We start from the raw sequence: 23,456 nt of genomic DNA on the forward strand, positions 1-23,456 counted from the left end.
AAATTTAACAGTCTGAAGGTAAAAACAACAAGGGCTTCTTGTGGCACCTTAGAGACTAACCAATTTATTTGGGCATAAGCTTTTGTGGGCTAGAACCCACTTCATCAGATGTATGGAGTGGAAAATACAATAAATGTATTGTATAAATACACAGCACATGAAAAGATGGGAGTTGCCTTACCAAGTGTGAGGTCAGTCTAATGAAACAATTCAATTAACAGTAGGATACCAAGGGAGGAAAAATCACTTTTGTAGTGGTAATGAGAGTGACCCATTTCAAACAGTTGACAAGAAGGTGTGAGTAACAGTGGGGGAAATTAGGTTTAGGTTTTGTAATGACCCAACCACTCCCAGTCTTTATTCTGGCCTAATTTGGTGGTGTCCAGTTTGCAAATTTATTCCAGTTCTGCAGTTTCACATTGGAGTCTGTTTTTGAAGTTTTTTTGTTGAAGAATTGCAACTTTTAGCTCTGTTATTGAGTGACCAGGGAGATTGAAGTGTTATACTGGTTTTTGAATGTTATAATTCCTGACGTCAGATTTGTGTCCATTTATTCTTTTGCGTGCAGACTGTCCAGTTTGGCAATGTACATGGCAGAGGGGCATTGCTGGCACATGATGTCATATATCACATTGGTAGATGTGCAGGTGAACGAGTCTCTGATAGTGTGGCTGATGTGGTTAGGTCCTACGATGGTGATGTGGACAGAGTTGGCACTGGGGTTTGTTGCAGGTTTTGGTTCCTGGGTTGGTGTTTTGTTGTGTGATGTGTAGTTGCTGGTGAGTATTTGCTTCAGGTTGGGGGGCTGTCTGTAAGCGAGGACTGGCCTGTCTCCCAAGGTCTGTGAGAGTGAGGGATCATCCTTCAGGATAGGTTGTAGATCCTTGATGATGCGCTGGACAGGTTTTAGTTGGGGGCTGTAAGTAACGGCTAGTGGCGTTCTGTTACTTTCTTTGTTGGGCCTGTCTTGTAGTAGGTGACTTGTGGGTACCCTTCTGGCTCTGTCAATCTGTTCACTTCACCAGGTGGGTATTGTAGTTTTAAGGACGCTTGATAGAGATTCTGTAGGTGTTTGTCTCTGAGGGATTGGAGCCAATGTGGTTGTATCTTAGAGCTTGGCTGTAGACAATGGATCATGTGCTGTGGTCTGGATGAAAGCTGGAGGCATGCAGGTAAGTATAGCTGTCAGTAGGTTTCCGGGATAGGGTGGTGTTTATGTGACCATCGCTTATTAGCACTGTAGTGTCTAGGAAGTGGATCTCTTGTGTGGACTGGTCCAGGCTGAGATTGATGGTGGGATGGAAATTGCTGAAATCATGGTGGAATTCCTCAAGGGCCTCCTTCCCATGGGTCCAGATGATGAAGATGTCATCAGTGTAGCGCAAGTAAAGTAGAGGAGTTAGGGGACGAGAGCTGAGGAAGCTTTGTTCTAAGTCCAACATAAAAATGTTGGCATACTGTGGGGCCATGCGGGTGCCCACAGCAGTGCCACTGACTTGAAGATATAAATTGTCCCCAAATTGAAATAGTTGTGGGTGAGGACAAAGTCAGAAAGTTTAGCCACCAGGTTTGCCATGATAGTATTGGGGATGCTATTCCAGACAGCTTATAGTCCATCTTTGTGTGTAATGCTGGTGTAGAGGGTTTCTACATCCATAGTGGCCAGGAGGATGTTTTCTGGAAGATCATCGATGGATTGTAGTTTCCCCAGGAAGTCAGTGGTGTCTTGAAAATAGCTAGGAGTGCTGGTAGCGTAGGGCCTGAGGAGAGCGTCTACATAGCCAGATAATCCTGCTGTCAGGGTGCCAATGCCCGAGATGATGAGGCATCCAGGATTCCTAGGTTTATCAATTTTGGGTAGCAGATAGAATACCCCTGGTTGGTGCTCTAGGGGTGTGTCAGTGTAGATTTGTTCCTTTGCTTCTCCAGGGAGTTCCTTGAGCAGATGGTGTAGTTTCTTTTGGTAATCCTCAGTGGGATCAGAGGGTAATGGCCTGTAGAATGTGGTGTCAGAGAGTTGACTAGCAGCCTCTCATTCATATTCCGACCTATTCATGATGACTACAGCATCTCCTTTGTCAGCCTTTTATATTTAATGTCAGAGTTGTTTCTGAGGCTGTGGATGGCATTGTGTTCTGTAAGGCTGAGGTTATGGAGCAAGTGATGCTACTTTTCCACAATTTCAGCCTGTGCACGTCGGTGGAAGCACTCTATGTAGAAGTCCAATCTGTTGTTTCGACTTTCAGGAGGAGTCCACACAGAGTCCTTCTTTTTGTGGTGTTGGTAGGAAGCTTTTTGTGGGTTAGTGTGCTGTTCAGTGATGTGTTGGAAATATTACTTGAGTCGGAGACATCAAAAGTAGGATTCTAGGTCACTGCAGAACTATGTCATGTTTTTGGGGTGGTGGGGCAGAAGGAGAGGCCCCGAGATAGGACAGACTCTTCTGGTGGGCTAGTAGCATAGCATAGCTGGATAGATTAACAATATTGTTGGATGAGTTAAGGGAACCACTGTTGTGGCCTCTTGTGGTGTGTAGGAGTTTAGATAGTTTAGTGTCCTTTTTCCCCTGTAGAGAAGCAAAGTGTGTGTTGTAAATGGCTTGTCTAGTTTTTGTAAAGTCCAGACACGAGGGTGTTTGTGTGGAAGATTGGTTTTTTTAAGAGTTTCTAGTTTTGAGAGCTCATTCTTGATCTTCTCCTGTTTGCTGTATAGGATGTTGATCAGGTGGTTCCACAGTTTCTTTGAGAGCGTGTGGCACAATCTCTCACCATAGTCTGTGTGGTATGTTGATTGTAATGGATTTTTTACCTTCAGTCCTTTTGGTATGATGTCCATTTGTTTGCATTTGGAAAGGAAGATGATGTCTGTCTGTATCTGCATGAGTTTTTTCATGAAGCTGAAACTGCAGAATTACAATAAATTTGCAAACTGGACATAATCAATTTAGGCCTGAATGAAGACTGGGAGTGGTTGGGTCATGACAAAACCTAAATCTAATTTCCCCCATACTAGTTTCCCCCCACTGTTACTCTCACCTTCTTGTCAACTGTTTGAAATGGAAAAGGAGTACTTGTGGCACCTTAGAGACTAACCAATTTATTAGAGCATAAGCTTTTGTGAGCTACAGCTCACTTCCTCAGATGCATGATAGATTTCCACTCCATACGGCTAAATGCAGTGCCTTGCATAATGACAGGTTTCAGAGTAACAGCCGTTACTCTGTTACTCTGAAACCTGTTTGAAATGGGTCACTCTCATTACCACTACAAAAGTGATTTTTCCTCCCTTGGTATCCTACTGTTAATTGAATTGTCTCGTTAGACTGGCCTTCTCACTTGGTAAGGCAACTCCCATCTTTTCATGTGCTGTGTATTTATACCTACTATTGTATTTTCCACTCCATGCATCTGATGAAGTGGGTTCTAGCCTACGAAAGTGTATGCCCAAATAAATTGGTTAGTCTCAGAGCCCTGGTCTACACACGGGGGCGGGGATCGATCTAAGTTATGCAACTTCAGCTACGTGAATAACGTAGCTGAAGTCGACATAATTAGATCAACTTACCATGGTGTCTTCACCGCAGTGAGTTGACTGCTGCCACTCCCCCTGCGCCTCACTAACTCTGCCTGTGCCTCTCGTGGCGGTGGAGTACAGGAGTCGATGGGAGAGCACTTGGTCGATTTATCACATCTAGACTAGACGCGATAAATTGACCCCCCGCTTGATAGCTGCCCGCCGATCCCGTGTGTAGTGTAGACATACCCTAAGGTGCCACAAGGACTCCTTGTTGTTTTTGGTGATACAGACTAACACGGCTACCACTCTGAAACCAGTCTTAAGGTAGATGCTCTTGATAGAGGGGGATGTTATAGAGGAGGAAAATTTTTTTCAAAATGATTCCTTTTTCCTGCCAGCACTACCTTAGTCTTCCCTTGGCTGAGCTTTAGACAGCTTCTGATTTTGGGCTGAGTGCTGAGAGATGGAGCTTTTTGTGTCATCCAAAAGAACTGTAGAGCTAGGTGTCATCTGTTCACTGTTGATGCTTTGGTCTGTGTTGTCTACCCAGCTCTCACTTCTCTATGTCAGGGCAGAAGTCAGAGAGTATGTCTACAGAACAAAGAGAAACCCGGGGCTGGCCCGTGCTAGCCGACTTGGGCTGTGGGGCTGTTTCATTGCTGTGTAGACATCTGGCGTCGGACTGAGAGCCTGAGCTCTGGGATCCTCCTGCCTGCAGGGCTCCAGCCCATACCCAGAAGTCTATACAGAAATGAGACAGTCCTGCAGCCCGAGCCCTGTGAGCCTGAGTCAGCTGGCAGGACTAGCCACAGGGTTTTTTTTCCCCTGTGTAAACCTACCCACAGTCATATGAGATGGCCTTCATTGTTGTCAATTGTTCCATAACAACTACTTGTGAGAATGTGTTACATGCTTGTAATGAGACTATTTCTGATTCTACTTGTTCTTGATGGCCCACAAGACCAATCCAGGTTCTGGTGATCCTCTCTGTGAAATAAAACATAAATTTTAAAAATACCTATGCATGTAAGACAGGATGACCACAATTATGAACTGAAAGCAACTAAAATATCAAAACACTTCAGGTAACGTATTTTTAAAAGACTTAAAATTGAAGCTAGAATCCCATTTTGCGTTGCATTTCCCATCTTTTAAGTAGGTTGGCTAGCTACAGTAGTAAGGCAGTTTATTTCATAATTAAAATACTGATTGTCTTTACTCCCATTTACAGATGCAAGTTATTTATCAGCTGCTAAGTTGAACCATGAGTCTTGTGCTACATGAGCTGCTTGTTTGCTGCCGTCAACTTGAAAATGACAAAATTACAGAGCGAAGGGTAATTAAAATCCCTTTGTGTGTGTGTAAAACAGTGGAGTGAATGCATAATAAATAACCTTTTTCCTGAAACACATTTTCAGAAAGAAGTTGAAAAATTCAAACGTCTCATCCGTGATTCTGAAACAATTAACCAACTGGATCGTAATTCTGACTCTAAACAAGGAAAACAACTGAACTGGGATGCTGTATTTAGGTATCATTTTTGTCTAAATTGCTGTCTTTCTCACTGTACAAAACAGCACTGTTTTGTTTAATAGATTATCAGATAAACACCAATATTTTTCCTAGAGCTGTAGATTGGATTAAAAATCTTATCTGTCTGTCTGTAAATAAGAAATGTCTTAAAAGATTATTTTAAATTTACATATTTTTAAAGATAGTCACAAAAAGAAAGTGACATGGCTCAGTGTAAGAGTTTACCAGTTGCAGAGGATACTAAGGCCTGGTCACACCATGCTTCAATGCTAGCGGAAACTTGATTAAATAAGGTTGATTGCTAGTGTAGTTATTGTTAGTCACCTGTTCAGATTTTATCTTACAATAAGTACTAACTTTACATTACTTTTTTCTAATAAATATTTTCAGTTTGTGTCCAGCTTTCAATTTGCAGTTCTTTGAATGGACTATGGACTATACATATGGTATAGACATGTTATTAGAAATGTATGTTTTTAATCAGTCCTTTGAACTAGGATAGCTGAATTGTGGCTCATGGGCCAAAGGAGTTATACTGTATGGTCTGTGGAGGCTCTCATATTTAATATGGAATCTGCTCTTACTCCTGAGGGAATTTTGCACCAAAAAATTAAAAATTCTTTGCCAGAAAAATAAAAAGTCTGTGCACAATATTTTAAAATTCTGCAATTTTTTTTGTCAATAAATAAACGTAGAGGCTCCAGCATGGCAATGGGGAGATAAGGCCTCTGGCTGCACGGAGTTGGGAGATCACTGTGCAGCCCCAGCCAGAGACATGTACTCAGTAATGAGGCTGCACAATGCAAGGGCCAGACTGCCCCAGAAACACCCTGTGGCCCTACCTCTCTGCGCCAGCTGCACCAGGTGTGGGCAGGCAGGCTTAGCCTGGCAGGATCCAAGTGTAGAGGAGCTTAGTGGGGGGGAATCCAAGTGTGGAGTGAAAAGGTTCTGTGTGGGGCAATCTGGGTGTGGGAGCAGGGAGGATATGTATGCACAGAGGCTCATTGGGAGCGTTCTGTGTGCCGGGACAATGGGACTTTGCAGGAGGGTCTAGGTGAAGGTAGTTGGAGCTTAGCAGGGTGTGTCCGGATGTGGGGGGATGGGGCTCAGCAGGGGAATCTGGGTGTGGGGGCTGATTGTGGGAGTCCGGGTGTTGGGGAGCAGGGCTTGGTGGGGTGGAGGTCTGGGTGCATATGTTTGGGGCCCAGGTGCAGGCTGCTCATTGGGATGGTCCAGGTGCATAAAAGGTGGGGCTTGTCAGGGTGCGGGTTCGAGCGTGAGGAGCTCAACACATGGTGGTCTGGGTGAAGGGGTCAGGCTTTGGGGAGGGGTTGGGTGTGGGAGGGGCATCCTACAGGGGGATCTGGATGCACGGGGGTTGGGTGTTTGGGAGAGTAGCTCCCGTACAGTGACCCCTCCCCCCACGGCTGAGGAGTGTTGGGGCAGGAAGGGGGTGTGGGGTGGTGCAGAGCCAGGGGAGATTTCTAGGGGTAGGTCTGCCTTGGCCCAGTCACTCCATGCAAGGGAAGTGCGCTTCTCCCCCACCTCCATCCCAGCTGGGGCTAGCAGCTGAGCCCAGCGCAGGCTAGGAGCCACCAGCTGGGTCATCCCCAGCCTTGGGTGGGGTTGGAGCTAGCCAGCGCAGTGTCTCAGGGATCTGGATGCTTGGGGGTTGGGTGGAGAGGGAGTGGTCTGACCCACCACTGGCGGGGGATCCCCAGCCACCTGTGATTTACCTCTCCACTGGCTGCTCTGGGTGCCTGAAACGCTGCGTCCATGCTGCTGGGGAGGGGCGCGTGACCACTCTTGTGGCTTCCCTTTGCTTCCCTGTCAGAAAATCATTTTTCTGCTAGGAAGCAAATAAATCTGTGGGGGACATGAATTCTGTGTGTGCACAGTGGTGCAGAATTCCCGTAGGACTATTGTTCTATATATTCTGTGTGTTGCATCTTAATCTTCCATTGAGAGGAAAATGGAGCATAGCATGATGTGCTTCCATATTAAAAATCAGTGTCTGAAGTCTGCTTCCATACATACATACATACTTCTAAACTATAGATCTAAACTAAGCTTCAGATGTATTTCTACCATGTAATATAACAATCAAAAAGATTTTTATATTATCTTTTGTTACTTTTGCTATGACTAACACAAAAAGGGTTTATGTTAGAAGAAAACAAAGATACAGACACTAAACCAAGTAAATATTGCAGATCAGAAAATCAGTGATGTAATGAAAACCTTGAACATACTCTTGTAGTACATCTAATACAAACTAATAGTCTATTTACACTACATATTCACTCTAAGTGATATGAGACTGTTCTCAGAACAGTACATGATTAACCCACCTCCCATTAAAATTAATGGAAATCATGCATCTTTTTCAAGGAATAATTTTAAAATATTCAGTCAAAAACATGCTGTGGAGTCTGATGCGAAGCTCATTTATTTAGAAAGAACTCAAATTTTTCTTCATTATGAACAATAAACAGTACTTTTAAATATTCTGTGCTATAATAATTATACATATTTATTGTAACATGAATAATAGAGGCATATCAGTATAATTTTCCTTTTAATCACTTACTTTATGCTCAACACTATACAAATTTTAGAGGAAGATACAATTCTTACCCAAAGTAGCTTAAAATCTAAATAGATAAAATAATTCAGACCCAAAATGTACTAGATAATCAGTTCCTGTCACTGTCTGCTAGCTATTTCCATTAGATTTACACCAGTAATATATATCTGGGTTTATTAATTGTTTCAGAACCAAAATTGCTCAGCTGGTGCCTGGATTTTAAGTTTCAACAAATAATGTTTACCCATTTTATTTTAATCATTAGCCTGGTTCTGACAAATACCCATTTTGTATTTTTAAAGGTTTCTGCAGAAATACATCCAGAAAGAAACTGACAGTATTAGATTGGCAAAACCAAATGTATCTGCCGCAACACAAGCTTCCAGGCAGAAAAAGATGCAAGAGCTCAGCGGTTTGGTCAAATACTTCATTAGATGTGCTAATAAAAGTTAGTAATTTATATATCCACATATAATTATAGATCTTTTACTGCTTTACTGTCAGGTTCAACTGTTTACTCTGAACAAGGTATGACATGCTATTTTAAAATATTCAAGGACCACAGTTATAAATTAGTGCTTATTTTTCTTGAATGTCCCAGTGAACCTTTTTCATTGGTGTTTAGAAGTTCTAGATGGAAAATTTGTATTAGTTCATGTCTGTGGTAATAGAGAATTGTTTCTTCACCTGCAGGTAATTGTAGTGCTTTATATAGTCTACTTGTTTACTGAGCACTTACGGTATGGACAGTGCTTGTACAAAGCATAGAGGAAAACATGATTTGAGGCAGAATTTTCAAGTGATAAAGTTTCTGCCAATTTCCTTGGGAAGCTATTCAATAACCCAAGTACCCTGACCAGCAGAAAAGTTTTGAATTGTCGTTTTGTGAATTCTATCCCATTTCTCCTAGTTATACCTCTGGACAGTCCTAGACAATTCCTCATCTTTCAAATACTTGTAAAAGGGTGTGTTGACCACTTAATTATCTTCTAACAAAATGATGTAGTTCTGTTCATCTTTCCTCATCAGTTAATGCTCTCCACAGTAAAATATTTGTGTCACACTGTCTACAGTCCCTCCAATTTGTTTACATCTTTCTCGTATTGAGAAGCTCAGAACCGAACACAGTATTCAAGTACAGATTCACCAGAGCCTTGTAGATGAGGACTATCACTTCCCTGCAGCCCAAAATCACATTTAGCTTTTTGCTGCCAGGTTGCATTGGAAGCTCATCTACTTTGTTTCTTATGTTTTTAACATCCTCCTTATGTTTCTTTCAGCATAACTGCTCTCCAAGTTTCTTCCCTCCATTAAATGTTGAGACTCCTATATGTGTTAGCAGAGCGGTTCTCAACCAGGGGTCTGTGGCCCCCTGGGGGACTGCAAGCAGGTTTCAAGGGGTCCACCAAAATAAACAAGAGAGCAGGGCCAGCGTTAAGGGTCACTGGGGCCCAGGAAGAAAGCCAGAGCCCGAGCACCACCATGCAGGGCTGATGCCCGAACCCTGCCACATGGGGCTGAAGCCAAAGTCCAAGCAACATAGCTTTGCGGGGGCCCCTTGTGGTCTGGGGCCCTGGTCAATTGTCCTGCTTGCTACCGCCTAACACCCGCCCTGGCTTTTAATCTACTTGATATGCAGAAAAACTTGTTGTGGCACAGGTGGGCCATGGAGGTTTTATAGCATATTGGCGGGGCCTCAGAAAGAAAAAGGTTGAGAACCCCTGTGTTAGCATGCATTTTTTCAGCTGAATATCACTCTCATTTCAGGCTAACATTCTAAAACCTCAGAATCCCTTTGTGTTATTTCTCTGTTTATTGGTGCTTGTGAATGTAACCAATGTATGGCTTATCCCTTTTTTCAGGTATCCACAGTCTTTTAGGTAAATTCATTATTAGAAAGGGTTTCTTTAAAAACAAGGGCATTAACAAAAACAGATAGAAATTGCAATGTGATCTGTCATATACAGAGAACATACATGCTATATGTGCGTTATTCCTAATATTTAAAAAAAAAAAAAAAATTTGCAAGCTACAAGAAAAAACTTCAAATATTTGTTGGTAGTGGAAGAATGCAATGGGAGGAAATATACTATAACTTTGAGATAAATATGGTAGTGTTAAGATTTTATGAATTCACTAATTCCAGTCTTGGCTTCATTGTTCAATACTTGGTTTAATTAAAAAACCCATGTTTGTATCTCCTGCTATTTTCTGCATAGGAGCACCCAGACTAAAATGTCAGGAGCTTCTGAATTATGTCATGGACATAGTGAAAGATGCATCAAGTTGTGCTATTTATGGAGCTGACTGTAGTAGCATACTACTAAAAGATATTCTTTCAGTGAGGAAATACTGGTGTGAGATATCTAAGCAACAGTGGTCAGGTTAGTATATAACGCTTCTATTTCAATAATGTCTATTTACAAACATGTATTTCCTAGTATAGAAATGTGTTTAGGGATATGATTGTTATTTACTGTTTATTATTACTATTATTTATTTGTATTTCAGTAGCACTAAGAGGCTCTGTTGTATGAGGCACTGTACAAATAATATAAAGTAAGAAATAGCCTCTACCCCAAAGACCATAGAATTTATATAGACAAGATAAGGAGGCAGAGGTGGATATTACAGTATTATTCCTTTATTATTATCTGTTATTCCATGTACATTAACCCTTGTGTACTGGGAACAATGACTCAATCAAATCAATTTCAATGTCCAGTTTATTATTGAGACTATATTGTCTGGTGTGGTTCATGTATTACCAGTGAGTGTTATTACCTGTATTATGGTAATATCCAAAGATCTCAATCATGTGCACACCCCATTGTGATAAGCCCTGTGCAGACATATAGTAAAGGACAGCCCTGAAGAACTTACAGTCTAAGAAGACCAAAAAATAAAAAAAAATGCTGAAGGGATGGGGAATGTGATAGAACATACAAGCAGTGCTCCATGGCATTTGACACATGAAAGATGGAGGAGAGGGACATCATAATTTCTGAATTAATACAAAAGTGCTGCCCATGGCAGCCCCTCAACCTGCTCATTAGCAGTTGGCAGATTTATTATAAGCACCACAGAAGAAGTAGGTCTTGAAAGATTTGAAGGAGAGGATGGCGGTGGATATTGCATGCGTAAAAGTAGAAGAAAGTGCAGAAACAATTGCACTACTGGGAAAGTGCCTTGGGATTGGAGATATCATACTTGAGAAAAGCACTATGTAAAATCATATTCTGAGCTGTAGTTTGAAGGATATTGCTATAATTTCAGACAAAAAAGACAAAACAAAGACTTGGGATTGCTGATATACTCCATCAAACGAATGCTTTTGGTCTTGTTTTGATTAAAAATATTCACATACATATTGAACATAAGAACCTAAGAGCTGCCGTACTGCATCAGACCAGTGGTCCATCTAGACCAGTATCGTATCTCCAACCAGTGGCGGTTTAAGACACGGACCCATGCCAATTTGGGGGCCCCAGAAAAATGGGCACCCCAGAAACAGTTGGCAGAAGCTGTTTGTTGGGGAGGGGTGAAAGCCCGAGCCCTGGCAGAAGCCATGGGTCAGGCGGAAACCCTGAGCACTGGCAGAAACTGTGGGACAGGCAGGGGGAAGCCCCAAGTCCTGGCAGATGCCGCTGGGCAGACGCCTTGGTGGCAGAAGCCACGGGGCTGAAGCCCCAAGTCCAACACCCTCCACCACCACCACCACCCTCGTGGTACAGTTTTTAATACCAAGGGACCCAATGCCAGGTCTCCAGTTTTTGACCAGAAAGTCCAGTTGAAAAGGAGGCCTGGCAGTGTCTGGTCAGCAATGCTGATCGGACGCTAAAAGTCTGGTTACTGGAGTAACCGAAATCAGCGTCCCCACCAAGACGATGGGAAGAGCAGCAGCTGCTGCTGAAGCCTGGAGAAGCTGCTGACAGAAAAAACTGGCTGGCTCCCGGATCCAGTTCCTGCCATTCCGGCGGAGAGGTAGGTACCAACTTCCAGGCCACAGGCAGGAAATTCTGTCCTCCCCGCTGTTCCCCAATTTGCCCAGCCCCTCGCTCCAGGGACCCACACTACCACCACCATCTGCTGTGCTGTGCCCTGATTTGAGGAAGGTGCGCTTATGGGTTTTCGAAATGGGAGCGACAGAGGTTGATTCATGTCCCAACTATGAAGGTTCATAACCTTTTAGATATCCCCTCCACCAGGCTCTCACACATGTACAAATTCCTGGCACTCCACCAAGATGAACAGGGTAAAATTGTCACTCATCTCAAACGTGGCCAAGTCCCCACGTGATGCAGGAGAGTGGAGCATGCTTTGAAGATGCGACGGAGGATATCATTACAGCAACAAACCTAAGAAACTAAAAAGTCCAAGAAACCCCCCGCCCACTCTCCCCCAATCCATTTATCTCACTAATTATATCAGGAACATTTAACAGAAGTTTGTATTTTCAAATAATACCTGTTGCAACATGCAAATGACTAGCTGTGTGATTGGTTAGGTGCCAACAGTGTCTATAGAATTGACAGTAAAAAAAACTTACCGCCACTATATTTGCTTTTGAAATCCACAATATGGATCTGCATTAAGCAGGAGTGCTAAGAGAAAGCTGAAACAAGCAAAGGAGGTTAAAGAAGTAGCTTTGTTACAAAAAATACTGACAATAAATCAGTACTTCATAGAATCATAGAATATCAGGGTTGGAAGGGACCCCAGAAGGTCATCTAGTCCAACCCCCTGCTCAAAGCAGGACCAATTCCCAGTTAAATCATCCCAGCCAGGACTTTGTCAAGCCTGACCTTAAAAACCTCTAAGGAAGGAGATTCTACCACCTCCCTAGGTAACGCATTCCAGTGTTTCACCACCCTCTTAGTGAAAAAGTTTTTCCTAATATCCAATCTAAACCACCCCCACTGCAACTTGAGACCATTACTCCTCGTTCTGTCATCTGCTACCATTGAGAACAGTCTAGAGCCATCCTCTTTGGAACCCCCTTTCAGGTAGTTGAAAGCAGCTATCAAATCCCCCCTCATTCTTCTCTTCTGCAGGCTAAACAATCCCAGCTCCCTCAGCCTCTCCTCATAACTCATGTGTTCCAGTCCCCTAATCATTTTTGTTGCCCTTCGCTGGACTCTCTCCAATTTATCCACATCCTTCTTGAAGTGTGGGGCCCAAAACTGGACACAATACTCCAGATGAGGCCTCACCAATGTCGAATAGAGGGGAACGATCACGTCCCTCGATCTGCTCGCTATGCCCCTACTTATACATCCCAAAATGCCATTGGCCTTCTTGGCAACAAGGGCACACTGCTGACTCATATCCAGCTTCTCGTCCACTGTCACCCCTAGGTCCTTTTCTGCAGAACTGCTGCCTAGCCATTCGGTCCCTAGTCTGTAGCTGTGCATTGGGTTCTTCCGTCCTAAGTGCAGGACCCTGCACTTATCCTTATTGAACCTCATCAGATTCCTTTTGGCCCAATCTTCCAATTGGTCTAGGTCCTTCTGTATCCTATCCCTCCCCTCCAGCGTATCTACCACTCCTCCCAGTTTAGTATCATCCGCAAATTTGCTGAGAGTGCAATCCACACCATCCTCCAGATCATTTATGAAGATATTGAATAAAACCGGCCCCAGGACCGACCCTTGGGGCACTCCACTTGATACCGGCTGCCAACTAGACATGGAGCCATTGATCACTACCCGTTGAGCCCGACAATTTAGCCAGCTTTCTACCCACCTTATAGTGCATTCATCCAGCCCATACTTCCTTAACTTGCTGACAAGAATACTATGGGAGACCGTGTCAAAAGCTTTGCTAAAGTCAAGAAACAATACATCCACTGCTTTCCCTTCATCCACAGAACCAGTAATCTCATCATAAAAGGCGATTAGATTAGTCAGGCATGACCTTCCCTTGGTGAATCCATGCTGGCTGTTCCTGATCACTTTCCTCTCATGCAAGTGCTTCAGGATTGATTCTTTGAGGACCTGCTCCATGATTTTTCCAGGGACTGAGGTGAGGCTGACTGGCCTGTAGTTCCCAGGATCTTCCTTCTTCCCTTTTTTAAAGATTGGCACTACATTAGCCTTTTTCCAGTCATCCGGGACTTCCCCGGTTCGCCACGAGTTTTCAAAGATAATGGCCAGTGGCTCTGCAATCACAGCCGCCAATTCCTTCAGCACTCTCGGATGCAACTCGTCCGGCCCCATGGACTTGTGCACGTCCAGCTTTTCTAAATAGTCCCTAACCGCCTCTATCTCCACAGAGGGCTGGCCATCTCTTCCGCATTTTGTGATGCCCAGCGCAGCAGTCTGGGAGCTGACCTTGTTAGTGAAAACAGAGGCAAAAAAAGCATTGAGTACATTAGCTTTTTCCACATCCTCTGTCACTAGGTTGCCTCCCTCATTCAGTAAGGGGCCCACACATTCCTTGGCTTTCTTCTTGTTGCCAACATACCTGAAGAAACCCTTCTTGTTACTCTTGACATCTCTGGCTAGCTGCAGCTCCAGGTGCGATTTGGCCCTCCTGATAACATTCCTACATGCCCGAGCAATATTTTTATACTCTTCCCTGGTCATATGTCCAACCTTCCACTTCTTGTAAGCTTCTTTTTTATGTTTAAGATCCGCTAGGATTTCACCATTAAGCCAAGTTGGTCGCCTGCCATATTTACTATTCTTTCGACTCATCGGGATGGTTTGTCCCTGTAACCTCAACAGGGATTCCTTGAAATACAGCCAGCTCTCCTGGACTCCTTTCCCCTTCAAGTTAGTCCCCCAGGGGATCCTGGCCATCCGTTCCCTGAGGGAGTCGAAGTCTGCTTTCCTGAAGTCCAGGGTCCGTATCCTGCTGCTTACCTTTGTTCCCTGCATCAGGATCCTGAACTCAACCAACTCATGGTCACTGCCTCCCAGATTCCCATCCACTTTTGCTTCCCCCACTAATTCTACCCGGTTTGTGAGCAGCAGGTCAAGAAAAGCACCCCCCCTAGTTGGCTCCTCTAGCACTTGCGCCAGGAAATTGTCCCCTACGCTTTCCAAAAACTTCCTGGATTGTCTATGCACCGCTGTATTGCTCTCCCAGCAGATATCAGGAAAATTAAAGTCACCCATGAGAATCAGGGCATGCGATCTAGTAGCTTCCGTGAGCTGCCGGAAGAAAGCCTCATCCACCTCATCCCCCTGGTCCGGTGGTCTATAGCAGACTCCCACCACTACATCACTCTTGTTGCACACACTTCTAAACTTAATCCAGAGACACTCAGGTTTTTCTGCAGTTTCGTACCGGAGCTCTGAGCAGTCATACTGCTCCCTTACATACAGTGCTACTCCCCCACCTTTTCTGCCCTGCCTGTCCTTCCTGAACAGTTTATAACCATCCATGACAGTACTCCAGTCATATGAGTTATCCCACCAAGTCTCTGTTATTCCGATCACGTCATAGTTCCTTGACATCACCAGGACCTCCAGTTCTCCCTGCTTGTTTCCAAGGCTTTGTGCATTTGTATATAAGCACTTGAGATAACCTGTTGATCGCCCCTCATTGCCAGTATGAGGCCGGAGCCCTCCCCTCACAGACATTCCTGCCTGTGCTTCCTCCCGGTATCCCGCTTTCCCACTTACCTCAGGGCTTTGGTCTCCTTCCCCCGGTGAACCTAGTTTAAAGCCCTCCTCACTAGGTTAGCCAGCCTGCTGGCAAAGATGCTCTTCCCTCTCTTCGTAAGATGGAGCCCGTCTCTACCCAGCACTCCTCCTTCATGGAACACCATCCCATGGTCAAAGAAACCAAAGCCTTCTCTCCGACACCATCTGCGTAGCCATTCGTTGACTTCCACGATTCGACGCTCCCTACCTAGGCCTTTTCCTTCCACGGGGAGGATGGACGAGAACACCACTTGCGCCTCCAACTCCTTTATTCAAGGAGAGAGTGAAAGGAGAAACAGCGGACAAAGCCAACAAGGTTTGTTCAGCGGACACTCTTGCTGGCAATGGAGGCCTTGGCCTTCAAGAGGAGGAAAATACAGGTCAGGATCTGCGGGAGGCAAGCAAGCTGGGACTGAGTTATGCTAATGAGACAAATTCAATACAAGCAGATGAATTTAGCAGTGATCCTGCATTGTGGGATAACATTCATGAAAGGTTCAGGAATTTTTGGATTGCTATGAATTCAGCTGCCTGTCGAAAAAAAAAATATATTAAAAAATTCTCTGCTTCTGCTTGGGTGATTGGAGGGAAGACGCATTTGTTGTCTGCAGATCTGTGCTCTTTTCAGCTGCACAGTGGTGAATCTGTCATGTGGCACTGGCTTATTTACTCACCATCTTCTGGAAATGTTTACTGCTTTGTCTGCAAACTTCTTTCAACCAAAACACATTCCTTTATTGAAGGTTTTAGTGACTGGAAACATCCTGAATGTCTTTCTGAAAATGAGAAAAACTTGGACCACCGAATTTGAATCCTCACATGTATATGGCATGCAAAGGCAGTTGATGGGTACCTAGTTCAGCAGTTTCAGACAGAGTGTCCGTTCTGAAGAAATGTTCTTAAGCATGTTGTAGCGGTTCTTAAGTTCTTAAGTGAGCGCAGACTTGCATTTCATGGCCACAAGGAGCTGTTAGGTTTACCACATAATAGTAACTATTTGGGGATTTTGGAGCTGATTGCTCATTTGATCCATTTTTAGCAGATCATATTGCTGAAGGGTAAAGACAGTACCTTTTATTTGCCATCTACTACTTGTGAAGAATTCATTGATTAGATGGGCCAGAAAGTTTAAAAAAACAATAACTGCAGAACTTCAACAAGCCAAATATTTTTCAGTTATTGTGGATTCAACACCAGATTTATTACATGTTGATCAGCTCATTTTTGTTTGCAGATTTGTCAGTTCAGAGGGGCAATTTGTGGAACAATTCATTGGATTTGAGCCACTAGACCAGCGGTGGCTGGTCTGGCATGCCAGCCGTTTTAATCTGGCCCTCAAACTCCTGCTTGGGAGCGGGGTCTGGGGCTTGCCCCGCTCCGCTGCTCCAGCTGGGGAGCAGGGTCAGGGGCCACTCCATGTAGCTCCCAGAAGCAGTAGCATGGCCCCCCTACGGCTCCTAAGTGTAGGGGCAGCCAGGAACTGCAGCCAATGGGAGCTGCAGGGGCGGTGCCTGCGGACGCAGCAGTTAAACAAACCGTCCCAGCCCATCAGCGGCTTTCCCTGACGGGCTGCAAGCCAAAGGTTGCCACTCCCTGGTCTATGCCCACTAGAGAATATTCCCCTCCGGAGGTGAGAATGGAGTTGAAGATTCCCAAGTCCCATTATTCTTTAGAAAAAAGAAAAGGAGGACTTGTGGCACCTTAGAGACTAACCAATTTATTAGAGCATTCATGCAGTTGATAGATTTCCACTCCATACGGCTAAATGCAGTGCCTTAGTCTCTAAGGTGCCACAAGTCCTCCTTTTCTTTTTGCGAATACAGACTAACACGGCTGTTACTCTGAAACCTGTCATTATTCTTTAGCTGTCAGATATCTGTGAAATCCACTGGCAAAATCTGTGTCTCATTTTCCCCACACCCTCTGTGCTGATCCACAGAAAAGGCAACACCCTACTAACTCTATCAGTTACTCCATTAGCTCGGGTGGCAGAGGTCTGTGGTATAAATCCTGTTCCGGCCGGTCAGGGACCATTGCCCTGAGCTGCAGAACGCGGCTGCTCCGGCCGGTCAGCCGGGGACCAAAGCCCAGGGCCATGACTGCTCCAGCCGGCAGCCCGGGGCCGTGGACCACGGCTGCTCCAGCTGGCTGCCTGGGGCTGCAGACCGCAGCTGCTCCAGCCAGCCAGGGACCACTGCTCCAGCTGGTTGGGGATGGGTGGAGTGTGTCTGCTCTGGGCGGCCCTCCCAGGGACTGCTGCCTGGGGCAGTGGACCACGGCTGTTCCTGCTGCCCTGGAACTGCTGCTGCCAGAGCAGTGGCTGGTATGGCTGACCTGCGGGCCGCCTGAGCAGCTGGCCCCGGAGCCAGCCACACTGGTCCCTACAGAAATCATGGAAAGTCATGGAATCCGTGACTTCCGCGATCTCTGTGACAGACTTGGAGCCCTAATTATAATGCATATGCACAAGAGGGCCGAGTTAAAGGTGCACAGGCAAGCTTAATTCTGGCGTTTCCTAACTTTGAGTTCTAGACTTTGCAACTTTAATAATATCCTTTTAACATATATTTTATACGTATAATAATATAATTGTGATTTCTTTAGCAGGCTCTTGAAGATGCTGTTCTTCAGTTGCCAAATTCCAGTTAGTGCTGAGATGTAGAGCTTTGCACAGATACAAAATTCATATCTGCAGAGCTGCAGGGCTCCACCAGGAACCGCAGTGGCAAAAGCAGCATGGCTGTACCACCCCCAGCCCCAGAACACACAGACCGCTGCATGGAAGGGACTCCTGTCTGGGAGAGTGTGAGCCACTAGCACACACTAGCATGACCAGGGACAGCTGCCAGTGAGCCTGGTACCCGCCCCAGTGGGCGGGGCTGAGGGCAGGGCAGGGGATGGTACAGGCATGCCAGAGGAGCTGCCCACGTGGGGCGCTGGCTCCGGTAGAGCCCTGCAGCTTCGCGGATATCAGCATCCACGGATATAAATTTTGTGTCTGCACAGGGTTCTACTGAGATGTCCCTGTAGGTTTTAGTGCTGATCTTTAAAGCTCTTTTTATAGATCCTCTCCTACAAGATATAAAAATAATGCTTATATAGTGTAACACTGCATCTTCAAAGCTCTATGAAGTATTAGTTTAATAATTACCTGTTAAATAAAAATACTAGAAAATGGAAAAAACCAAAATTTAATAGTACCTAATACACCTTTTCCATTTTTCTGTTGGTACTCATTGGAACATTACACTCTGGCATATCATAGTACAAGTGAAAATTCTGACTCTGGTGACATGCTAAAAGGGAGTGAAATAATTCTCTGTAAGAATTAGCTGAAATGTTAGTTAGTAGTCTCTAGGGGGTTTTTGCAATTTCTTTGTTCTGTTTTGGTTTTTGTGGCATTCAACTACCTGTGGTATGTTTAGATAATATTGTCTTACTGTTTCTGTGTGCAAAACAGGGAATTAACTTTTGTGAACAATGATCCAAATGTCTATGATGTTAATAGCAAGTGGATATTTTCATAACTCAGGCAAAATATTTTAATTTTACTGTTTAAGTGGTTGTTTTTCCTCCCTGTGTAACTTCTGCATTTAATCAGCTTGTTAGAGTTGTATGTTCTGGTCTCTTAAATCACTGTTTTACCCAGGCTAAGGAGACAGTTATACCTTTAGATGATTTTTGATTCTTTGGATTATGTTTACAGATCTGCTGACCCTGTACTGCAAATTGTATCTCAAACCTTCCAGAGATATTAACAGAGTCTTGGTGGCTAGAATAATTCATACACTGATCAGAGGATGCTGCTTCCAAACTGATGAACTAAATTCAAATCTTTATTGCTTCTTTGAAAAAGCACTACGATATGCAAGGTAATTTTCATCTTTTTGTTTTGTGTGTCAAAATTGTATTTCAGAGGATAATTTGTCCTAGGTAATTGGGGTTGGACTTGGTGGTCTGTGGAGGTCATTGATCCCTGACTTCTGTGATTCTGACCTTCAACATCTTTCTGTTTACTCAGAGCTCTTTGAAATGTTAATCTTTTATGCATTTATTTATGTATTTTGTAAATATTTTGCATTGTCTGCAAGTATGCAGAGGTGAGGTCTTTCGAGTATTCTTCCCTTACTTATTAAGTTAGGTTTGTTCAGTACTCAATTTAGAATTCAAGGAATAGATTTAAAAAAAATCCAGACAAGTCATTCTTTATTTGTTAATACTTCTTATTAACATAAAGTTGGCTATTTTTGCTGTAGATGAAGTGCTTGGTTTATATTCCAGGCAGGAGAACGCCTCTGCAGGTCTGGATCATATTCTTGCAGCAATTAATGACTTCTTCAGTGTGTATGCTGTGAACTGTCGTATGCGGATTTGTAAGCTAGGAGAAGAAATTCTTCCTACAGTGCTTTATATATGGACTCAGTATAGACCAAAAGAGTCTCTAAAGGAGTTAATAATTCAGTTACTTCAACTGCAGGTTCGTGTCCATCATCCAAAGGGAGCCAAAACACAGGAGAAAGGTACACAATAAAAAGCTTCTTTTTTTTTTTTTTTTGCTTTTTTAACTTTGGCAGAGTTCAAATTGCCCGAGCACAGAAGTTCTGGATGTCACTGGTGTGCTTGGAGAATAATCACAGGAGTAACTGTTGCTTCTCAGTAGTTTTACACTGTGCATTAAAGCTGACTGAATTGGGGAATATGTGTTTTTAACTATTATTGTGTTATAATAACACTCAAAATACGCTAGGTGCTGAATGGGAACACCCAGCATCTGGTCAAAGAGTTTAAAATTTAAAAAGAAGAGGGGGAGGGGGAAAAGGCTGGGGGGAATGGATACAACATACAGGAGTGAGCAAAGTGCAGATTGGCACACATGTTCACATCTTGTTAATTTTATAGATAGTAAGACCAGGAGTGACCGTTATGGTCATCTAGTCTGACATCCTGGAAAACACGGGCCAAAGAACCTCACCCAGTAATTTCTGCATCAACCCATAACTTCTATCTGAGCTATATCATGTTTTTTAGAAGATGTCTATTCTTGATTTAAAGACTTCAAGTGATGGACAATCCACCATGCCTTGGGCAAATTTTTTAACGGTTAATTACCCTAATTAAAAATATATCGTATTTCTAATCTGAATTTGTCTAGCTTCAGTTTCCAGCCCTTGCATCTTGATTAAGAGCCATGTCTTTACCAGATAGGTATTTGCAGACTGCAATCAAGTCACCTTTATTACCTTCTCTTTGATAAATGAAATAAAGCTTCTTTAGGTACTCACTATAAGGCATGTTTTCTAAACCAGCATTTCTCAAACTTTAGCAACCCGAGGACCTCCATTTAGATCTAAAATTTTTCGCAGATCCCCAAGCCCCCCTACTCAGCCCCTTTCCCCATGACCCCACGCACATCCCACCTTGTCCCTCTCCCGCTCTGCACCTCTTTCCGCCCTCTCCTCCGAATGCACCCCATCTCTGCTCCTTCCCTTTCCTCCCAGCACCTTCTGCACATTGCTGAACAGCTGTTCCCCGGCATGCAGGAGGCGCTGTGGGGGGGGGAAGGAGTTGATCAGCAGGGCCCATGGACCTCCTGGAGTACCCTTGCAGACCCCCATTTGAGAAATGCTGTTCTAGACCTTTAATTAGTCTTTCCTCTCATTTAAGAACCTTCTGTAATCTTTCAACATCCTTTTTGAAGAGTAGAAAACAAAATTGGACACAATATTCTAGTAATGATCTCACTATAAACATATAAGGAAATACCACCTCCATCTAGTTCATATTCCCTGCCTTATACATCCAGGGATCCTGTTTGCCCTTTTAGTGACATTCATCTCCTTGGAAACACATATTCAACTGGTTATCTACCATGACCCCTAAGTCCTTGTCAGAGTCACTGCTTTCCAGGATACAGTCCCCCATCTTATAAATGTGAGCGATTTTCTTTGTACCTAGATGTTGTATGACTTAGCATTTGGCAGTGTTAAAACATACGATGTTCAAGTGAGCCCCCTTACAAAGCAGTCCATGTTGGTCTATATAACTGACCTGTCCCCAGCATTATTTAATACTCCACCAATTTTTGTATCATTTGCAAACTTCACCAGCAATGATTTTATGTTTTCTTCCAGATCATTCATAAAGATATTGAATAACAATGGGCTGAGAATAGATACCTGCAGGAACTCATTAGAAACACTCCCTTGGGATGATGATGCCCCATTTACAGTTACTTTATGTGATATGAGTTAATATCGTCTACATAGATTTTGTATAGGGTAATTCTTTATCAGAATGTCATGTGGGACTAAGTTAAATACCTTGCAAAAGTCTAAGTCCATTATGTCAACATTTACCTTTATTAACCAAACTCATCAAAAAATGCCAAGTTTGTTTGACAAGCGCCTTTATTCATAAAACCATGTTGATTGGCATTAATTATGCTGCCATCTTTTATTTTACTGATTGTGTGCCATATCAGCATTTCCATGATTTTTGTCCTGTACTGATGTAAGATTAACTGGTCTATAATTTCCCTGCCATCCCATTCGCCCTTTTTTAAATATTGGCACAACATTAGGGTTTTTTTTTTTTCCAGTCCTCGAACATTTCCAGTGTTCCAAGATTTGTTAAATCAATATTAATGGTTCAGAGATCTCCTCGGTTAATTCATTGAATACTCTTAGGTGCAAGTTTTCAGGTCCTGCAGATTTTAAAATGTTTAACTTTAATAGTTGTTCTTTAACATCCTCCCTAGTTTCTGATGTAATAGGATGTATTTCATTATCATTGCAAGACATGAATACATCACCCTGCTTTCTTTGGAATACAGAACAGAAATATTTATTGAATACTTCTGCCTTTTCTACATCAGACTTGATAATTTTACCATCCTTGTCTAGTATTGGACCCATACCATCACTAGGGTTTTGTTTGTTTCTAATACATGTAAAAAATTCCTTTTTATTGTGCTTAGCACTACCAGGCATAGATTTTTTGATTGATACATTTAGTTTCCCCTGTCAACTCTGTTTCCTAACTGCTGATCTGTATTTACTACTATCCAACCCATTGTAGTGTTTTTTTTAACGCATTAAATTTTTTTATTAATCCCTTGTTAACTATTAATCTCCAGTTATATGAAGTCCCTCTTAGACCACATTCCCCTACATTCTCTTAGCATCTGTCCCCAGTCCCCAGCATATAGGGTCCTTGGACTTCATTGTCTATGTTTGCATCTTGCCTGTGTACGCCATCTTCACACCAGGGTTCTTCTTTTGCACAGGGGATGCTGGAGATTGGTGGTCCTGCTATATCTGCTGCTTTGGAAGGGCAAGGAGTATAGAGCAGGGCCAAATCAGAATATGTTGGGTATTAAAATTCTGCAGTGTAATCTGTGACACCTGTCGTGTCCTTGGGTTGAGAAAACACATGGGTCAGCTCTTCCTGGCTGCTGTTGGGGAAGTATTCTTGCCCCTCCCTCAGCCAAGTGGAAGGGTAGCTGCACTGGGGACCTAGAGTCTCTGGGGGTGGGTGCTGCTTGGTTCTGGATGTTTAGGTTGGAACAGATGACAGTGGGATTCTTGATTTTGTTTTTTCTTCCTCTTATTTTGCATCCAGACTTTATCCTCTCTTCGCAAATGTTCGAACATTTTTTGTTTTAAATAGCAAATGTTCGCATTATAAAACCTCCTGAAAAATTAAACACTAATTGCTGTTAAACGTTCTCTGCTCATCTGTGAACATAGAATGCTATATTGTATAGTCAGATTATTTAATCAGATTATGACAAATAAACTGCATATATAACTTAAATTTTATCTTTTCATATACAGGTGCATATGACTCAGCAAAATGGCAAAGAATCTTATACAACGTGTATGATCTGCTGGTGAATGAGTTAAGTCTCATTGGCAGTAGAGGAAAGTATTCTTCAGGATCACGCAACATTGCTGTAAAGGAAAACTTGATTGAATTAATGGCTGATATTTGTCATCAAGTAAATGACATTTTTACACATTGTTCCAAGTGAATGTAAAGTGGATGTGTATACTGTACTATGCTATTCACACACTTGAATGTTCCATTAATATGTCTTGCATATTTGTGTACTTATACTTCAGTATCTTTAGTCTCTGGTCTAGAGACATATTTTTTTTTACCTCATT

General features: G+C 43.3%; 1 protein-coding gene across 5 annotated transcripts in view; it reads left to right on the forward strand.

Annotated features, from left to right (window-relative positions):
• ATM (ATM serine/threonine kinase) overlaps positions 1-23,456 on the forward strand; it is a 151,962-nt gene that overhangs the window by 9,737 nt on the left and 118,769 nt on the right. For 4 of the 5 annotated variants that reach the window (XM_073338919.1, XM_073338890.1, XM_073338900.1 and 1 more), the window contains exons 2-8: positions 4,748-4,852; positions 4,935-5,047; positions 7,939-8,084; positions 9,856-10,020; positions 18,995-19,160; positions 19,570-19,808; positions 23,124-23,287. In XM_073338919.1, the coding sequence (XP_073195020.1) occupies positions 4,781-4,852; positions 4,935-5,047; positions 7,939-8,084; positions 9,856-10,020; positions 18,995-19,160; positions 19,570-19,808; positions 23,124-23,287 (1,065 nt within the window). In that variant the 5' untranslated portion in view covers positions 4,748-4,780. Of the gene's footprint in view, positions 1-4,747; positions 4,853-4,934; positions 5,048-7,938; positions 8,085-9,855; positions 10,021-18,994; positions 19,161-19,569; positions 19,809-23,123; positions 23,288-23,456 lie in introns of those variants that run through there. The other variant, XM_073338926.1, reaches the window with a different exon arrangement.

This window comes from Lepidochelys kempii, chromosome 1 (assembly GCF_965140265.1).
Source record: "Lepidochelys kempii isolate rLepKem1 chromosome 1, rLepKem1.hap2, whole genome shotgun sequence".
Lineage (NCBI taxonomy): Eukaryota > Metazoa > Chordata > Testudines > Cheloniidae > Lepidochelys > Lepidochelys kempii.